The 17,751-nt window shown below is 41.9% G+C and overlaps 1 protein-coding gene across 19 annotated transcripts in view; it reads right to left on the reverse strand.

Moving 5' to 3' along the window:
• The window catches only part of LOC144058703 (protocadherin gamma-C5-like), a 252,513-nt gene that overhangs the window by 148,203 nt on the left and 86,559 nt on the right, over positions 1 to 17,751 (reverse strand). Inside the window, exon 1 of one of the 19 annotated variants that reach the window (XM_077577096.1) lies at positions 12,654 to 15,212. The exons of 15 other annotated variants lie outside the window; for them this stretch is intronic. In XM_077577096.1, coding sequence (XP_077433222.1) covers positions 12,654 to 15,089 — 2,436 coding nt within the window. In that variant the 5' untranslated portion in view covers positions 15,090 to 15,212. Of the gene's footprint in view, positions 1 to 994; positions 3,533 to 5,561; positions 8,106 to 12,653; positions 15,213 to 17,751 lie in introns of those variants that run through there. 3 more of the 19 variants (XM_077577103.1, XM_077577101.1, XM_077577128.1) reach the window with 3 other exon arrangements.

Consider the following 17,751-nt stretch of genomic DNA (forward strand, 5'->3'; position numbering starts at 1 on the left):
CAACGAAGCTCGAAAAGGAACCAAAGAGGAGAACTCCTGCACGGACTCGAATTGAATGACGTGTCACCAGCGGCGCCCAGAGCATATTTACAGTAGTGCAACTTGGCATTATTGGTGCTTATCATAAATGATATGACATGAATACAACGCGTGCGTTTGGTAATAAATAGGAAAACAAATGCATGAGGTTAAAGAACTTCTATACTATGGTGTAATAATGTAATTTATTTTTGTAAACCTTTCAGGACCATCAGAGACTGACTAATAGGAGTATGCTAACACAAAGTTATCTTTTTTCTTTAAAGAATATTACACATTTGTATTATCTTTATGTTTCATTTTAAATCAAGTTACTCAATATTGTAGACTTTTTCGAATATGAAAAACAGTACTGTGATTGCAGAGATGTTCAACAATTCATTTTGGATGATTATTAAAACTATAAGAAGAAAAAATATCACATCGATGTTCAACAAATTATTTGGATTGAGTATTAAAACTAAGGAGAGATGATATGTAATGACATAACAACTGATGTGGACTTGTTGGATGTACTAATGGTATTAAGTGCTTAATGAAACGCAATAAAGACAAGTTCCCAATCGGTGAAAAAACTGAAAAAGCATAACTACTCTAACAATTTATCGCAGTGGATGAATTAACTTCCAATTGTTTCAGCACCATGGACAGCGACAACAAACTTCAATCGAAAACGAATCATCACGGAAAAGGTCAGCTATTTTGCCACGTGTCCCACCCAAGCCTCCCTCCAACCAACCCCAAAAAGAAAAATAAATTAACATTGTTGACTATATTTATGTGTTCTTAATGTAAAAAAAAAAATCACAAGCTTAAAAACATTAAAACAAATCTGCTTTTACTCAGAGTTTTCAAATTATAAATGTTGACCTTTTATTCAATTCCGAAGATGAGGCCAAACACTAAACGAAATATCAGATGCTAAGAATAGAAAACAGCGAAACATTTCACTCACCAAGGTTGACATCTGTGAGAAGTTTCCTGACACCTGCTTCTCAAGCGTCGTGTCAGCATCAGCTCCATCCACACTCACTAAACTTTGACTCATGGCTTGCATATTCTTCATGTCACTTTTTCTGGAGTCAGTGGTCCTGCACACCTCGTAATTGTACACATGCGGGAGGGTCCCAGTCCCCAAAGTATCCGAGTACCGTGGAGGATAATAAGGAATGACAGGCAGGTTGGAGTGGTACAGGACACGAGACTGTCTCCACCTGTACACTTTGACTGATATGATGAGCAGCAAGCAGGTGATGAAGAGGAAGGAGACCACAGCCAGCGCCAGGACTAAGTAAAAAGTCAGCTTGTCATTGTACTCCTTGTCGTGCATGCTAAAGTCAGTGAACTCTGACAGCACTTGAGGGAAGCTGTCCGCCACCGCCACGTTAACAATGACTGTAGCTGAACGAGAGGGCTGCCCGTTGTCCTCCACGACAACAGTCAGTCTTTGTTTGACAGCATCTTTATCATTCACTTGGCGGACAGTTCTTATTTCTCCATTGTGGAGGCCCACTTCAAACAGCGCCCTGTCTGTGGCCTTGTGCACTTTATAGGAGAGCCAGGCGTTCTGCCCACAGTCTACATCCACGGCCACCACTTTAGTCACCAGATAGCCCACGTCTGCCGAACGAGGCACCATTTCGGCCAGTACTGAGCTGCCCGTCTGGACCGGGTAAAGGACCTGAGGGGCGTTGTCATTCTGGTCCTCGATCACCATGTGAACTGTAACCACAGAACTCAGTGGAGGGGATCCGGAGTCACGGGCAGTGATGTTAAATTCAAAGGACTTGATTTGTTCATAATCGAATGATTTAGCTGCATGGATGACACCATTCTCTGCATTGACTGAGACAAAAGAGGACACAGCTACTCCATGAACTTCTTTCTCCTCCAGGAAGTAAGAAACTCGAGCATTCTGGCCCCAGTCTGCATCACTAGCACTGACAGTAAACACGGAAAATCCAGGAGAGTTGTTTTCTGGTACAATCTTACTGTATTCTGACTGATGGAATTTGGGTGGGTTGTCATTCACATCCGATATTTTAACATTGATGTTTTTACTACTCGACAGAGGTGGAGAGCCTTGATCAGTCACTGTTATGGTGATATTATACTCAGGGACACTTTCTCTGTCTAAGAAGTTTTCAGTCACTATGGTGTAGTATCCTGTTAATGAAGACTCAATTTTAAAAGGGACGTCATCATTAATGGAACACTTGACAACACCGTTGCCCTCAGAGTCTTCATCATTCACGTTAAAAACAGCCACAGTTGTACCTGGGGGAGAATCCTCAGGTATAGATTGAGAAAATGACATCAGTTCTATAGTGGGAACATTATCATTCTCATCAAGTATGTTAATAATAACTTTGCACGTATCTGTATAGCCTCCGTTATCACTAGCATGGACGTTTAATACATAGCTCTTTGATTTTTCAAAATCCAGTTTACCAATAGTTTTTATTTCTCCTGTTAGAGTATTAATTTCAAACATGTTCTCCGCCTCGTCAGTAATATGAGGAGTAGAATATGTGACATCACCATTAACACCTGCATCAGCGTCACTTGCACTAACAGTTGTGATCAGTGTTCCTTTAGCTGAATTTTCTGGCACATCTACCTTATAAACAGGTTGCGTGCACACTGGCGCGTTATCGTTTGCATCCAGCACGGTGATTTGAATTCTCACCGTCCCTGATCTATGTGGCTCACCACCATCAGTGGCAATCAACATGAGTGTGATGATCTCCTCATTCTCTCGGTCTAAAGGCTTCTGCAAAACCATTTCAATAACTTTTCCTCCATTTTGTTGATTTTGGACTTCCAATTTAAATTTATCTGATAGTTTAAGTGCATATTTCTGAATATCATTAATGCCAACATCAGAGTCAGCTGCATACGCTAGAGAGAAACGAGTGCCCGGTGTGACACTTTCAGCGATTTTCATCTTGATTTCAGGCTTTGGGAAGGACGGACTGTTGTCATTAATGTCCACGACCTCCACTGTTACACGATAAAGCTGGATTGGATTTTCTAAAATGACGTTGAAATTGAAGCTGCAGGGCGTCGTCTTTCCACAAAGCTCCTCTCGGTCGATGCGCTCTTTAATCACGAGTGTGCCTTTGTCTCGCTTTAAATCAACATACTGTCGGCCTCCTTTGGTAATAATACGAGCTTTACCTGCCACGAGTCTGCCCACGTCCAAGCCCAAATCTCTCGCAATATTTCCAACAAAAGAGCCTTCTGCCTGCTCCTCCGGTATGGAATAGCGAGCCTGTCCAGTCACGGAGCGCAGCTCACAGAGACAAAGAATGACAAACAGTGTGCGCCATCCACCTCTGACGGCGCGCATCCACATACAATCCATCTTGAATCCAAATCTAACGAGAAAATTCCTTTAAAATAAAACAAGCGCTCTTCAAATTAGATGATCCAAATAAACACCATAATCCACGGTAAACGTCTCTCTTCAAATGGCGAGCAGTCCGTCGTCTTTCTCCGCAGAGAAGCTCTAAAAGGAACCCAAGAGTAGGAGGACTGCACGCACTCGTTTCACTCGAATTCAATGACGTGTCACCAGCGGCGCCCAGAGCATTTTCACAGTAGTGCAACTCGAAATTAGGCCTATTGGTGCTTGTCAAATATGATAGGGTTATGAATAAAAAGCAGGCGCATATGAAAAAACGAATGCATTAGGGCGAAAAACTTCTGCTATAGTGCTGTAATAATGTAACATTCTTTGTGTAAGACCAACAGAGCCTGACAAATAGGTAAATTAGCACACATGTATCGTTATTTTTGTTTTTATAAGAATATTACATATCTGTAACATCTTTATGTTTCATTAAATTCAAGTTACTTAATATTGTAGACTTTTTTTTAAATATAAAAACAGTATAGTAATTGCAGAGAACAATTCATTTTGAATGAGTATTAAAACTAAGAAGAGACAATATGTAACAACGTAGCAATTGATGTAGTTAATAATAATAAGTGCTTTATAAAATGCAGTAAAGACAAGTGCCCGTGAGGTCGGAGAACTGATAAAGTTGTATAGCCTATATGTCATTAGGTGGAAGTATTTTCGTTTTTTTTAATACAATTTTGCTTATTTTCTTGCGTGTGTTTTGGTTGTGGTATATTTATTTTTTTATAGATTTCCATCTTGGGCAATTGACATCCTGATTAGCCATGATTGCTTGCACCTGTGCAGCTCTGGCCATCCCTAACTGGGTTTATTTTTGGCCAATCGGTGGCTTGCACACTGTCCTTTTAAAGACTCGGGTAGATAGACAGAGAAAACGGGAGGAAGAAACACGGACAGAGGAACAAAAGGAAAAACGGACGAAGGGACCGAGAGCACTCAGGGCAGGGATGGGCAAGTTCGGTCCTAGAGAGCCGCAGTCCTGCAATTTTTTTTATGTCTCTCTCCTCGAACACAGCTGAGAGTCTCCTGCAGAACGTAATGATGAGCTGATGATTTGAAACACCTGGGTTTGGAGGCAAGGGACACCGAAAACATGCAGGATTGCGGCACTCTAGGACCGAACTTGCCTATCCCTGACGCAAGGGAACCAGGACAGGAATAAGGAAACCGGAGAGCAGGAGAGGACGAAACGGGCCCGGGAGGTGTCACAGTGCTACACAACCGCAGTGGCAGGGTGAGTATCTCGCAAAGTGACACATGGTGGCCCGGGGAGGACCTCAACGGCAGCACACCGATTCTTGGCCGTTGTACTGCTGGCTAGCTTTTTCTTTAGCCATGGTCACATTAGCACCGAGGAGCTGCAACTTCACGCATAGGGGGCGGGCCCCCGCGGAAAATGATTTCCGCTACTGCATTGCCTGCGTCCCTGAGGAGAAGGTTCCCCCTCCCTCGTGTTTTAAAATAAAATTTGTTTTAATTCTTACCCCTCCTTTTGAGGAGTTTTAATTGTTTTGCTTTAACTGCTCGTTTTTATTGGGGTTTAAAAGATCCTCATTGTTGCTGTTGGCCCATCTGGGGCCGAAAATAAATTGTCACTTGAACCCATTTTGGGCATCTCCTTGGTCCTTCAGTGTGCTCTCCGCCCGATAAATTCAAAACCTACTTTTAACACATTTCCTACAATAAAAATCCAAGGTATTTTTTCCCATTCTATAACCATTCATCCCCGATATGTGACCAAAACCTCACATATACTGTAAAGAAATTGATCACATGGGTGGGGTAAATTGACTTCCAACAGCTTCAGCACAGTGGACAGCGACATCAAACTTCAATTGAAAATGAACCATCACGGAAAATGTAAACATTTTTGCCACGTGTTTCCCCCATAACTTCCTCCAAACCAACAAAAGAAGAAAAAAATACACATTGCTAGCTATACTTGTTAATGTAAAAAAAAAAAAAAAAACTGCATGATTAAAGACACATTAAAACAAACGTAGGGTTTTCGAATTCCAAATGACTGACAGTGAGGCCAAACATAGAAAAAAATATCCACTGCCAAGAACATGAAATACTGAAATATTTCACTCACCAAGGTTGACATCTGTGAGAAGTTTCCTGACACCTGCTTCTCATGCGTCGTGTCAGCATCAGCTCCATCCACACTCACTAAACTTTGACTCATGGCTTGCATATTCTTCATGTCACTTTTTCTGGAGTCAGTGGTCCTGCACACCTCGTAATTGTACACGTGTGGGAGAGTCCCGGTTCCCAAAGTATCCGAGTACCGTGGTGGATAATACGGAATGACAGGCAGGTTGGAGTGGTACAGGACGCGAGACTGTCTCCACCTGTACACTTTGACTGATATGATGAGCAGCAAGCAGGTGATGAAGAGGAAGGAAACCACAGCCAGCGCCAAGACTAAGTAAAAAGTCAGCTTGTCATTGTACTCCTTGTCGTGCATGCTAAAGTCAGTGAACTCTGACAGCACTTGAGGGAAGCTGTCCGCCACCGCCACGTTAACAATGACTGTAGCTGAACGAGAGGGCTGCCCGTTGTCCTCCACTACAACAGTTAGTCTTTGTTTGACAGCATCTTTATCAGTCACTTGGCGGACAGTTCTTATTTCGCCATTGTGGAGGCCCACTTCAAACAGCGCCCTGTCTGTGGCTTTGTGCACTTTATAGGAGAGCCAGGCGTTCTGCCCACAGTCCACATCCACGGCCACCACTTTAGTCACCAGATAGCCCACGTCTGCCGAACGAGGCACCATTTCGGCCAGCACCGAGCTGCCCGTCTGGACCGGGTACAGGACCTGAGGGGCGTTGTCGTTCTGGTCCTGGATCACCATGTGAACTGTGGCCACAGAACTCAGAGGAGGGGATCCGGAGTCACGGGCAGTGACGTTAAATTCAAAGGACTTGATTTGTTCATAATCGAATGATTTAGCTGCATGGATGACACCATTCTCCGCATTTACTGAGACAAAAGAAGACACAGCTACTCCATGAACTTCTTTCTCCTCCAGGAAGTAAGACACTCGAGCATTCTGGCCCCAGTCTGCATCACTAGCGCTGACAGTAAACACGGACAAACCAGGGGAGTTGTTCTCTGGTACAATCTTACTGTATTCTGACTGTTGGAATTTGGGTGGGTTGTCATTCACATCAGATATTTTAACATTGATGTTTTTACTACTAGAGAGAGGTGGTGAGCCTTGATCAGTTACTGTTATGGTGACATTATATTCAGGAACAGTTTCTCTGTCTAAGAAGTTTTCAGTCACTATGGTGTAATATCCCGTTAATGAAGACTCAACTTTAAAAGGGACGTCATCATTAATGGAACACTTGACAACACCGTTGGCCTCAGAGTCTTTATCATTTACATTAAAAACAGCTACAGTTGTACCTGGTGGAGAATCCTCAGGAATGGATTGAGAAAATGACATAAGTTCTATAGTGGGGACATTGTCATTCTCATCAATTATTTTAACAATAACTTTACATGTATCGGTATAACCTCCATGATCACTAGCATGGATGTTTAACTCATAGCTCTTTGATTTCTCAAAATCTAATATGCCAGTAATTTTAATCTCTCCCGTTTTAACATTCACATCAAACAGCTGTTCTGTTTCTTTAGTGGCACGAGTGGAAAAAGTGACATAACCATAGAGACCGGCATCAGCATCGTTTGCGCTAACAGTGGTGATCAATGTTCCTGTAGGTGAATTTTCTGGCACGTCTACCTTATAAACAGGTTGAGTGCACACTGGTGCGTTGTCGTTTGCATCCAGCACAGTGATTTGAATTCTCACCGTCCCTGATCTATGTGGCTCACCACCATCTGAAGCAACCAGCATGAGTGTGAGACTCTCCTCTTTCTCTCGGTCTAAAGGCTTCTGCAAAACCATTTCGATAATCCTCCTCCCATTTGGTTGACCTTGCATTTCCAATTTAAAATTATTTGAAGGTTTAAGCGAATATTTCTGAATATCATTAACAGCAACATCAGGGTCGTCCGCATTCTCGAGTGAAAAACGAGTTCCCACTGCAGCATTTTCAATAATTTTTAAATTAATTTCAGGCTTTGGGAAGGACGGACTGTTGTCATTAATGTCCACTACCTCCACCGTCACACGATAAAGCTGGATTGGATTTTCTAAAATGACATCGAAAGTGAAGCTGCAGGGCGTCGTCTTTCCACAAAGCTCCTCTCGGTCGATGCGCTCTTTAATCACAAGTGTGCCTTTGTCTCGCTTTAAATCAACATATTGTCGATCTTCTTTGGTTATAATACGAGCTTTACCTGCCACGAGTCTGCCCACGTCCAAGCCCAAATCTCTCGCAATATTTCCAACAAAAGAGCCTTCTGCCTGCTCCTCCGGTATGGAATAGCGAGCCTGTCCAGTCACGGAGCGCAGCTCACAGAGACAAAGAATCACAAACAGTGTGCGCCACCCGCCTCTGATGGCGCGCATCCACCTCCAAGCCATCGTGAATCCCAAAAATATTCCAAGTAGATTCCTTTAAAATAAAAACAAGCACTCTTCAAATTATATTATGCAAAAATAAAAGCAATAATCCACGGTAAACCACTCTCTTAAAATGGCGAGCAGCCCGTCGTCTTTCCCGGCAGAAAAGCTCTATAAGGAAACCAAGAGTAGGAGGCACGCACTCGTTTCACTCTACTTCAATGACGTGTCACCAGCGGCGCCCAGAGGATTTTCACAGTAGTGCAACTCGACATTAGGCCTATGGTGCTTGTCAAATATGATAGGTTATGAATTCAAAGCAGGCGTATATGAAGAGAAAGGAATGCATGAGGGTAAAGAACTTCTACTATAGTGCTGTTACAATGCAACCTTCCTTGTGTATACTTTTCAAGACCAACATCGCCTGACTAATAGGAGTATACTGTAAATTAAACAAAATCAACAAAAAAATATCTTGTATGTATTGTAGAATTTTTCAAATATGAAAAACAGTACAGTAATTGCAATGAACATCAATAATTAATTTTGAATGAGTATTAAAATAAGATGAGACAATATGTAACAACAAAACAACTGATGCAGTTAATAATAATAAGTGCTTGATGAAATGTAGTAAAGACAAGTGCCCGTGAGGTGGGGGAACTGATTAAGTTGTAGCCTACTGTAAAAGGGGAAAATATTATCACTGGGGGTAAATTGACTTCCAACAGCTACAGCACCATGGACAGCGACAACAAACCAAAAACAAAAATGAATCATCCCGTAACTCCCTCTAACCTACCCCAAAAAGAAAAAAAAATCACAATAACTATATTTGTTAATTAATGTAAACAAAATCACAAGATTAAAAAACACATTAAATCAAACGTACGGTTTTCAAATTTGAAATGATTGACAAAGATGTTGACCTTTTACATGATCTTATTTCTTAAGGTGAGGCCAAACGCTAAACAAAATATCTGATGCCCAAAAAATTAAAAAGTGAAACATTTCACTCACCAAGGTTGACATCTGTGAGAAGTTTCCTGGCATTTGCGTGTTGTCATGCAGCATGTCAGCATCAGCTCCATCCACACTCACTAAACTTTGACTCATGGCTTGCATATTTTTCATGTCACTTTTTCTGGAGTCAGTGGTCCTGCACACTTCGTAATTGTACACATGTGGGAGAGTCCCTGTTCCCAAAGTATCCGAGTACCGCGGCGGATAATACGGAATGACAGGCAGGTTGGAGTGGTACAGGACGCGAGACTGTCTCCACCTGTACACTTTGACTGATATGATGAGCAGCAAGCAGGTGATGAAGAGGAAGGAGACCACAGCCAGCGCCAAGACTAAGTAAAAAGTCAGCTTGTCATTGTACTCCTTGTCGTGCATGCTAAAGTCAGTGAACTCTGACAGGACTTGAGGGAAGCTGTCCGCTACCGCCACGTTAACAATGACTGTAGCTGAACGAGAGGGCTGCCCGTTGTCCTCCACTACAACAGTCAGCCTTTGTTTGACAGCATCTTTATCAGTCACTTGGCGGACAGTTCTTATTTCTCCATTGTGGAGGCCCACTTCAAACAGCGCCCTGTCTGTGGCTTTGTGCACTTTGTAGGAGAGCCAGGCGTTCTGCCCACAGTCCACATCCACGGCCACCACTTTAGTCACCAGATAGCCCACGTCCGCCGAACGAGGCACCATTTCGGCCAGCACCGAGCTGCCCGTTTGGACCGGGTACAGGACCTGAGGGGCGTTGTCGTTCTGGTCCTGGATCACCATGTGAACTGTGGCCACAGAACTCAGTGGAGGGGATCCGGAGTCACGGGCAGTGACGTTAAAGTCAAAAGACTTGATTTGTTCATAATCAAATGATCTAACTGCATGGATGACACCCTTTTCCGCATTGACAGAGACAAAAGAGGACACAGCTACTCCATGAACTTCTTTCTCCTCCAGGAAGTAAGAAACTCGAGCATTCTGGCCCCAGTCTGCATCACTAGCACTGACAGTAAACACGGAAAATCCAGGAGAGTTGTTTTCTGGTACAATCTTACTGTATTCTGACTGATGGAATTTGGGTGGGTTGTCATTCACATCCGATATTTTAACATTAATGTTTTTACTACTCGACAGAGGTGGAGAGCCTTGGTCAGTCACTGTTATGGTGATATTATACTCAGGGACACTTTCTCTGTCTAAGAAGTTTTCAGTCACTATGGTGTAGTATCCTGTTAATGAAGACTCAATTTTAAAAGGGACGTCATCATTAATGGCACACTTGACAACACCGTTGCCCTCAGAGTCTTCATCATTTACATTAAAAACAGCTACAGTTGTACCTTGGGGAGAATCCTCAGGTATGGATTGGGAAAATGACATAATTTCTATTCTTGGGATATTGTCATTCTCATCAATTATATTCACAATAACTTTACATGTATCTGTAAATCCTCCATGATCACTAGCATGGACATGTAATTCATAAATCTGAGATTTCTCAAAATCTAAAATACCAATAATTTTAATCTCTCCAGTTTTAACATTTAGATCAAACAGCTGTTCTGTATCTTTGGAAAAACGAGTGGAAAACGTGACGTCACTATTGAGACCTGCATCAGCATCGTTTGCACTGACAGTTGTCATCAATGTTCCTACAGGTGAATTTTCTGGCACGTCTACCTTATAGACAGGTTGTGTGCACACTGGTGCGTTATCGTTTGCATCTATCACAGTGATTTGAATTCTCACCGTCCCTGATCTATGTGGCTCACCACCATCTGAAGCAACCAGCATGAGTGTGAAACTCTCCTCTTTCTCTCGGTCTAAAGGCTTCTGCAAAACCATTTCGATAACCTTCCTTCCATTTGTTTGGCTTTGTATTTCCAATTTAAAATCATCTGATGGTTTAAGTGAATATTTCTGAATATCATTAACAGCAACATCAGGGTCGTCCGCATTCTCGAGTGAAAAACGAGTTCCCACTGCAGCATTCTCAGCGATTTTCAAATTAATTTCAGACTGTGGGAAGGACGGGCTGTTGTCATTAATATCTACGACCTCCACTGTTACACGATAAATATGGATTGGATTTTCTAAAATGACGTCGAAAGTGAAGCTGCAGGGCGTCGTCTTTCCACAAAGCTCCTCTCGGTCGATGCGCTCTTTAATCACAAGTGTGCCTTTGTCTCTTTTTAAATCAACATATTGTCGGCCTCCTTTGGTAATAATACGAGCTTTACCTGCCACGAGTCTGCCCACGCCCAAGCCCAGATCTCGCACAACATTTCCAACAAAATAACCTTCTGCCTGCTCCTCCGGTATGGAATAGCGAGCCTGTCCTGTCACGGAGCGAAGCTCACAGAGACAAAGAATCACAAACAGTGTGCGCCATCCACCTCTGACGGCGCGCATCCACATACAATCCATCGTGAATAATAATAATAATAAAAAATATTTCGAGCAGATTCCTTTAAAAATAAACACGAGCGCTCTTAGTAGATCCAAAAAATGAACACAATAATCCACGGTAAACGCCTCTCTTCAAATGGCGACCAGCCAGTGGTCTTTCTGAATAACGAAGCTCGAAAATGAGCGGAGGACTCCAGTGGGGACACGTTTCACTCAAATTCAATGACGTGTCACCAGCGGCGCCCAGAGCATTTTCATAGTAGTGCAACTCCACATTAGGTCCATTGGTGCAATATGATAGGATATAAATACAGGAACTTATGAATTTAAAGAGCTTTGATGTTGTAATAACTTAAACGTCCCTTGTGTTAACATTTCAAGACCAACAAATCCTCACTATTAGTAAAGGCTACTTTTTTTTTTTAAGAATTTCTGTAACATTTATTTATTTATTTTAATTCAAGCTACTCTATATTGTAGACTTTTCCGAATATAAACAATAGTAGTGTAACTGCACGCATATTCAATAATTCATTTTGAATGAGTAGGACATGTTTGTCTTGCACAAATACGACGTGCACTGGTCAATCCGCAAGGCCTAATCGGCAGTTTCGTCAAACTAAGAAATAAATTGTTAAATTAGCATTATTGGTGAAGCAGCCAGCAGCAAGTGCGCATTGCTCCCAACTCACCTCGGCAACGACACAGTTGAATTGGCGGCCCTGCAGCACACACAGTTATGTATACCCGCCGCATGCAAGCAGGGGCGCTGTTGAGCCATTACAAATATAAAATACAATTAAAAATAAATTGAATCACTTAAATAAATAACACCGTTACATAAGGACAATAAGTGCTTGGTGAAAGGCAGTATGAGGTAGGAAAACTGATGAAGTTGAGGCTCACTGTAATAATAGACAGCATAACTTCTAACTCCAAACAGTTTCAGCACCTGGACAGCGACAACGAACGTCAATAAAAAAACGAATCATCAGGAAAAACGTCAGCATTTTTGCCAGGAATTACCCAACCCCACCCAAAAAAATTAAAACAATACTCATTGTTCACTATATTTGTGTGTTGCTAATTAATGGCAAAACATCCCAAGTTAATTTTTTAAAATAAAAACACAGTAAAATATTTTGTTTTTATGCACTGTTTTTAAATTCCAATATGAACGACAAAATATTGACCTTTTAGGCTTATATGATCTTATTTCTCAAGATGAGGCCAAACACTGAACAATATATCCGATGACAAGAACAAAAAATAGTGGGACATTTCACTCACCAAAGTTGACATCTGAGAAAAGTTTCCTGACATTTGCATGTTGTCATGCGGCGTATCGGCATCAGCTCCATCCACACTTACTAAACTTTGACTCATGGGTTGGATATTCTTCATGTCACTTTTTCTGGAGTCAGTGGTCCTGCACACCTCGTAATTGTTCACGTGCGGGAGGGTCCCGGTCCCCAAAGTTTCCGAGTACCGTGGAGGATAATACGGTATGACAGGCAGGTTGGAGTGGTACAGGACGCGAGACTGTCTCCACCTGTACACTTTGACTGATATGATGAGCAGCAAGCAGGTGATGAAGAGGAAGGAGACCACAGCCAGCGCCAAGACTAAGTAAAAAGTCAGCTTGTCATTGTACTCCTTGTCGTGCATGCTAAAGTCAGTGAACTCTGACAGCACTTGAGGGAAGCTGTCCGCCACCGCCACGTTAACAATGACTGTAGCTGAACGAGAGGGCTGCCCGTTGTCCTCCACTACAACAGTCAGTCTTTGTTTGACAGCATCTTTATCAGTCACTTGGCGGACAGTTCTTATTTCTCCATTGTGGAGGCCCACTTCAAACAGCGCCCTGTCTGTGGCTTTGTGCACTTTATAGGAGAGCCAGGCATTCTGCCCACAGTCCACATCCACGGCCACCACTTTAGTTACCAGATAGCCCACGTCTGCCGAACGAGGCACCATTTCAGCCAGCACCGAGCTGCTCGTCTGGACCGGGTACAAGACCTGAGGGGCGTTGTCGTTCTCGTCCTGGATCATTATGCGAACGCTCACGTTGCTGCTGAGGGGAGGGGAGCCTCCATCTTGCGCTCTGACAATAAATATCAACTCTTTGATTTGCTCGTAGTCGTATGAGCGAACTGCATTAATAACTCCACTTTCCGCATTTACAGACACAAATTCAGAAATTGGACTTCCTCCGATTTCACTCTGCTCCAACATGTAAGAGACACGAGAGTTCTGGCTTTCATCTGGATCTTTGGCATTCACTCTTAGCACAGAAACACCTGGCGAGTTGTTTTCTGCTATGTTTGCACTATAAAAGCTGACCGGAAACACAGGAGCGTTGTCATTCACGTCTGAAACTTTCAAATTAAAAGTTATTTTATTGGAGAGGGGAGGCGAGCCAGCGTCTGATGCAATAACTGTGATGTTATAGTCTGGCACACGTTCACGATCTAAGGCAGCATCAGTCACCATTGCAAAATAATGTCTCACGTTGGATTTAATCCTAAATGGAACACCGCCTTCAATCGCGCACCTCACGTGACCATTTTCACCAGAATCTAAATCTTTCACATTAATGATACCAATAGTGGTACCAGCGGGTGAGTTTTCTGACACAGGACTAGTGAAGGACATTACGTTGATGACTGGGACATTATCATTTAAATCCAAGACTTCTAGTTCTATTTTTGCAGAATCAGCCAACCCACCTTGATCTTTTGCGTCAACCATTAATTCAATTGTTTTGTCTTTTTCATAGTTGATTTGTTTTACTATTGATATAAGTCCTGTCATTTGGTCGATCTGAAATAAACCAGATATTTCTGCATTTGAGTTTGAAAATGAGTATGTTACGTTTCCATTCGAACCGCTGTCTACGTCAGTGGCATTCACAGTTAGAACGTGGGTGCCTTTTGGTGCATTTTCAACCACTTTAGCTTTATATAAAGTTTGATTGAAAACGGGAGCATTATCATTGATGTCTAAAATTTTAATCTCAATATTTACTGTACCTGATCTCTGTGGATTCCCACCATCTACAGCCACTAATTTTAGGGCGAGTCGCGGTTGTTCTTCTCTGTCTAACGCTTTCTGAAGCACCATTTCTGCATGTTTTCTGCCTCCCGGACTGGCGTGTTGTCGTAAAACAAAATTATCACTTGGTGTTAAAATGTAGCTCTGTACGCCGTTTGCATCCACGTCGGCATCATGTGCACTGTCCAAAACAAAACGAGACCCGAGTATAGCAGACTCGCTTATTTCAAAACGCAAATGATCGTTTATAAAGGTGGGAGTGTTGTCATTCACATCCAACACTTCGATGGTCACGGGATGCAATTCCATGGGGTTTTCCAATAAAATCTCAAAGGTGAAGCTGCACGGCGTCAGGTCTCCACACAGCTGCTCTCGATCTATCCTCTCATGGACAACCAGAAGCCCTTTGTCCGCCCTCAGCTCGGCGTACTGGACGTTCTCTCCTGTCACGATGCGGGCCCGCCCAGAACGGAGCCTTTTCAGGTCCAAGCCGAGATCTTGAGCCACATTTCCGATGAGCGAGCCTTTTCTCATTTCCTCGGGGATTGAGTAGCGGATTTGTGCCTTGGTTCCGTTTAGAAAAAAACACCAAAAGACAAAGAGGCAGGCCGCCCGTCGCCCAAATCCTCGGCGTCGTATTCCTCCGTTTAGATGATTATCTTTAGACTCCATTTCGGGAAAAAAAAATCTAGTAAACCATTAGAAAATTCTGAGAAACCAGACTTTAACGAAAACAAGCCAGGCACATTACGATTAATATTATTTCAGCCGAACCCGTTGCACGTCGTTCACGTGGAGATCTTTTGTGCCAAATGGCAGTCACAGAGGAGAGCGCTGCACTGCATCACGTAGCACAGACACGATTCATTTCCCATGTAACAGCGCCTCTTAGAGGCTCATATGTTAAATGAGTCATGTCAGACTCTGGGTTTAAAAAAAAAAAAGGAAGAAAAAAAACTTCTTCAGGTGACCAAACATAAAATTCATTTTGGAAAATAGACTCAAGCCTTTATTGTTTTGTCTAAAATTGTATTTTGTGCAAAGTCACAAAATTATCATTTGATAAAATGCCATTATTGTGACAATATGCGGCGCAGAAAACTGATGGATGGACAGTTAGCAATAGTACAAGTGGTGATTATTACTTTATTTATACTGCGTGAGCACAGGTCAATAATTCCACAGCCTCCCATGGCTTAAGCAGTACTTCAAAAAAATGGTACTCACGGTTAATTTTTTGTTTTTGTTTTGTTACAGATTCAAGATAAGTGAAAGTAGCAATGAGTATTTAGTTTTATCATACTTAGGCACTATTAACTACACACCAATGGAAAAGATTAAAAGACGGACATGCATAAAGATTAAATAATCAAACAAAAGGAAAATAACAGACTTCTAAATCAAATATGTTTTTGAAGACAATGCTGCTTGCTGCGCTTCATAATCATATAGACGTTTACAGAAAATGTCAAACACCTCACTTTTTTTGCATTGCATTGCAGTGAAGAGTTGTAGACATGGCAGTTGCTGGCATAACTGAACATTTTGCAGTGGTCTCTTAAAGGAGAAGTCATTCCCAAAATTTTATAAACAATAATATGTTCTATGCAGTCCCACGCGATAGTCTGCTTAATATTGCATTTGTGTAATATGAGTTAAGCAGCAAAATCCACCCATTTTTATGCATCTCAGTTTCATTTTGCCATTTGCTGTCACCTGAAAAATGGCTTAACAGTTGCTCAGGGCTCAAGTAACGACCAATCACAGTTCACGTTTTCTGAAGCTGAGTTTTGACTGGTTGTTGCCTGAGCCCTGAGCAACTGTGATGTCATTTTCAGTTGACAGCTAGTGGCAAAATGGCCGCCCAATGAGAAGGACAAAAATGGAGGGATTTTGCGGCTTAACACATATTCCACAAACACAATATTACTCAAAATGCCGTGTTTACACTACTGGGGGCCTATATGACATATTGTAAAGAAAATGTTTGGGTTGACTTCCACTTAATTTTTTTCCCGCCATAGCTGTACACGTAGGCAAGTGGACACTGCTGCATGGCTTAGTGAGGAGACTTCTGTCTTTGCTACTGTACGGAAATGTAAAAATGAAATGTAAGATAACAACAATCATTGCAGAATATTTATGTGTATGGGTTTTTATTCACTGAAATCAATAAATATTTCTTTTTGGGGAAAAGTTGGAGCACCTTATGTCTCAATGGTGATGGGGAAAAACTCAAGCGGGTCTTCCAAGAGAATTTCTGTAGAAAAGCTGCACAGGGATCTTTCTACGCATACTTTCTCCCTCTCAATTATTTTATTGACGACAATATATCCATTGTTTGTGTTCAGAACAACGTACTGGCTGTATCCATCAATAACAAACCAAGCTCGGCCAGAAACCAATATTTTCACATCCAAGTCTTTGGCAACGTCTCCCACAAAGATCCCCATCCTCATTTTTCTCAAACAAATTTATGTGGTGACCACAGCTATAAGGCAGATAAACAAAATGGTCTCTATTGTTGCTTGTGAGAATCACCAAAAAAATACTGAAGTATCCACTGAGTATCTTTCTCACAATTAGGTTAAGTATCATTCACATAAGCTCATGTCAAATGCAGCAATAATCTAAAAAGATGTCCTGCATTACAGTTTGTCTCTATAGGTTTGTCACATTTCTTGAAACTGAGATGACATTTTCAAAATACCATGGACAAATCCCAAAACTACCTTACAATTGGTCTCAACTGAATGGCATTTCTCATTGCTTTCATCAAATTGCCAATGTCTTAGTACATGTCTCAATTGCCTCAGTGGATCTGTGCAAATTGTTGTGTACATTTAGCCTACAGTTAGCACAATGTGCCCACATTTAGCTCGTTTTCCAAATGGATAGACCTTGCTGATGGAACTGGATTAGTTGTTTTCCAGTCTAATGGATGTCCTCTCCAAAACATGTCAGCAGGATTTCAGTGTGTAAGTCATAATATGCAAAATCATCTGTTCAATTGTCAAAATTAGTCAAGCATATGATAGAGGATCAGTGTAAAAAAATGGTTGAGACATTCACACCTTTTTTTCTCTCTCAGCATTGCAAGGGAAAATATTGTCTGCTACGTGGATGAAGACCTTTGGCCAAACAAAGAGCAGCGTATGGATGGCCAAGAGGGGGAAGGTGACAATAGCGACTACACAGTAAATTCTGTAGAGTAAATTGAACTCTATTTAGAGTAAATTTGACTATTTTGAGTGGGACCAAATAGACTCAGTTTAGAGTAATATTTACACTTGGAAGAGAGTAAAATAAAGAATTGACAAAAAAATTAAAGACA

The sequence above is a fragment of the Vanacampus margaritifer genome, chromosome 10 (genome assembly GCF_051991255.1).
Source record: "Vanacampus margaritifer isolate UIUO_Vmar chromosome 10, RoL_Vmar_1.0, whole genome shotgun sequence".
NCBI classification, from domain to species: domain Eukaryota; kingdom Metazoa; phylum Chordata; class Actinopteri; order Syngnathiformes; family Syngnathidae; genus Vanacampus; species Vanacampus margaritifer.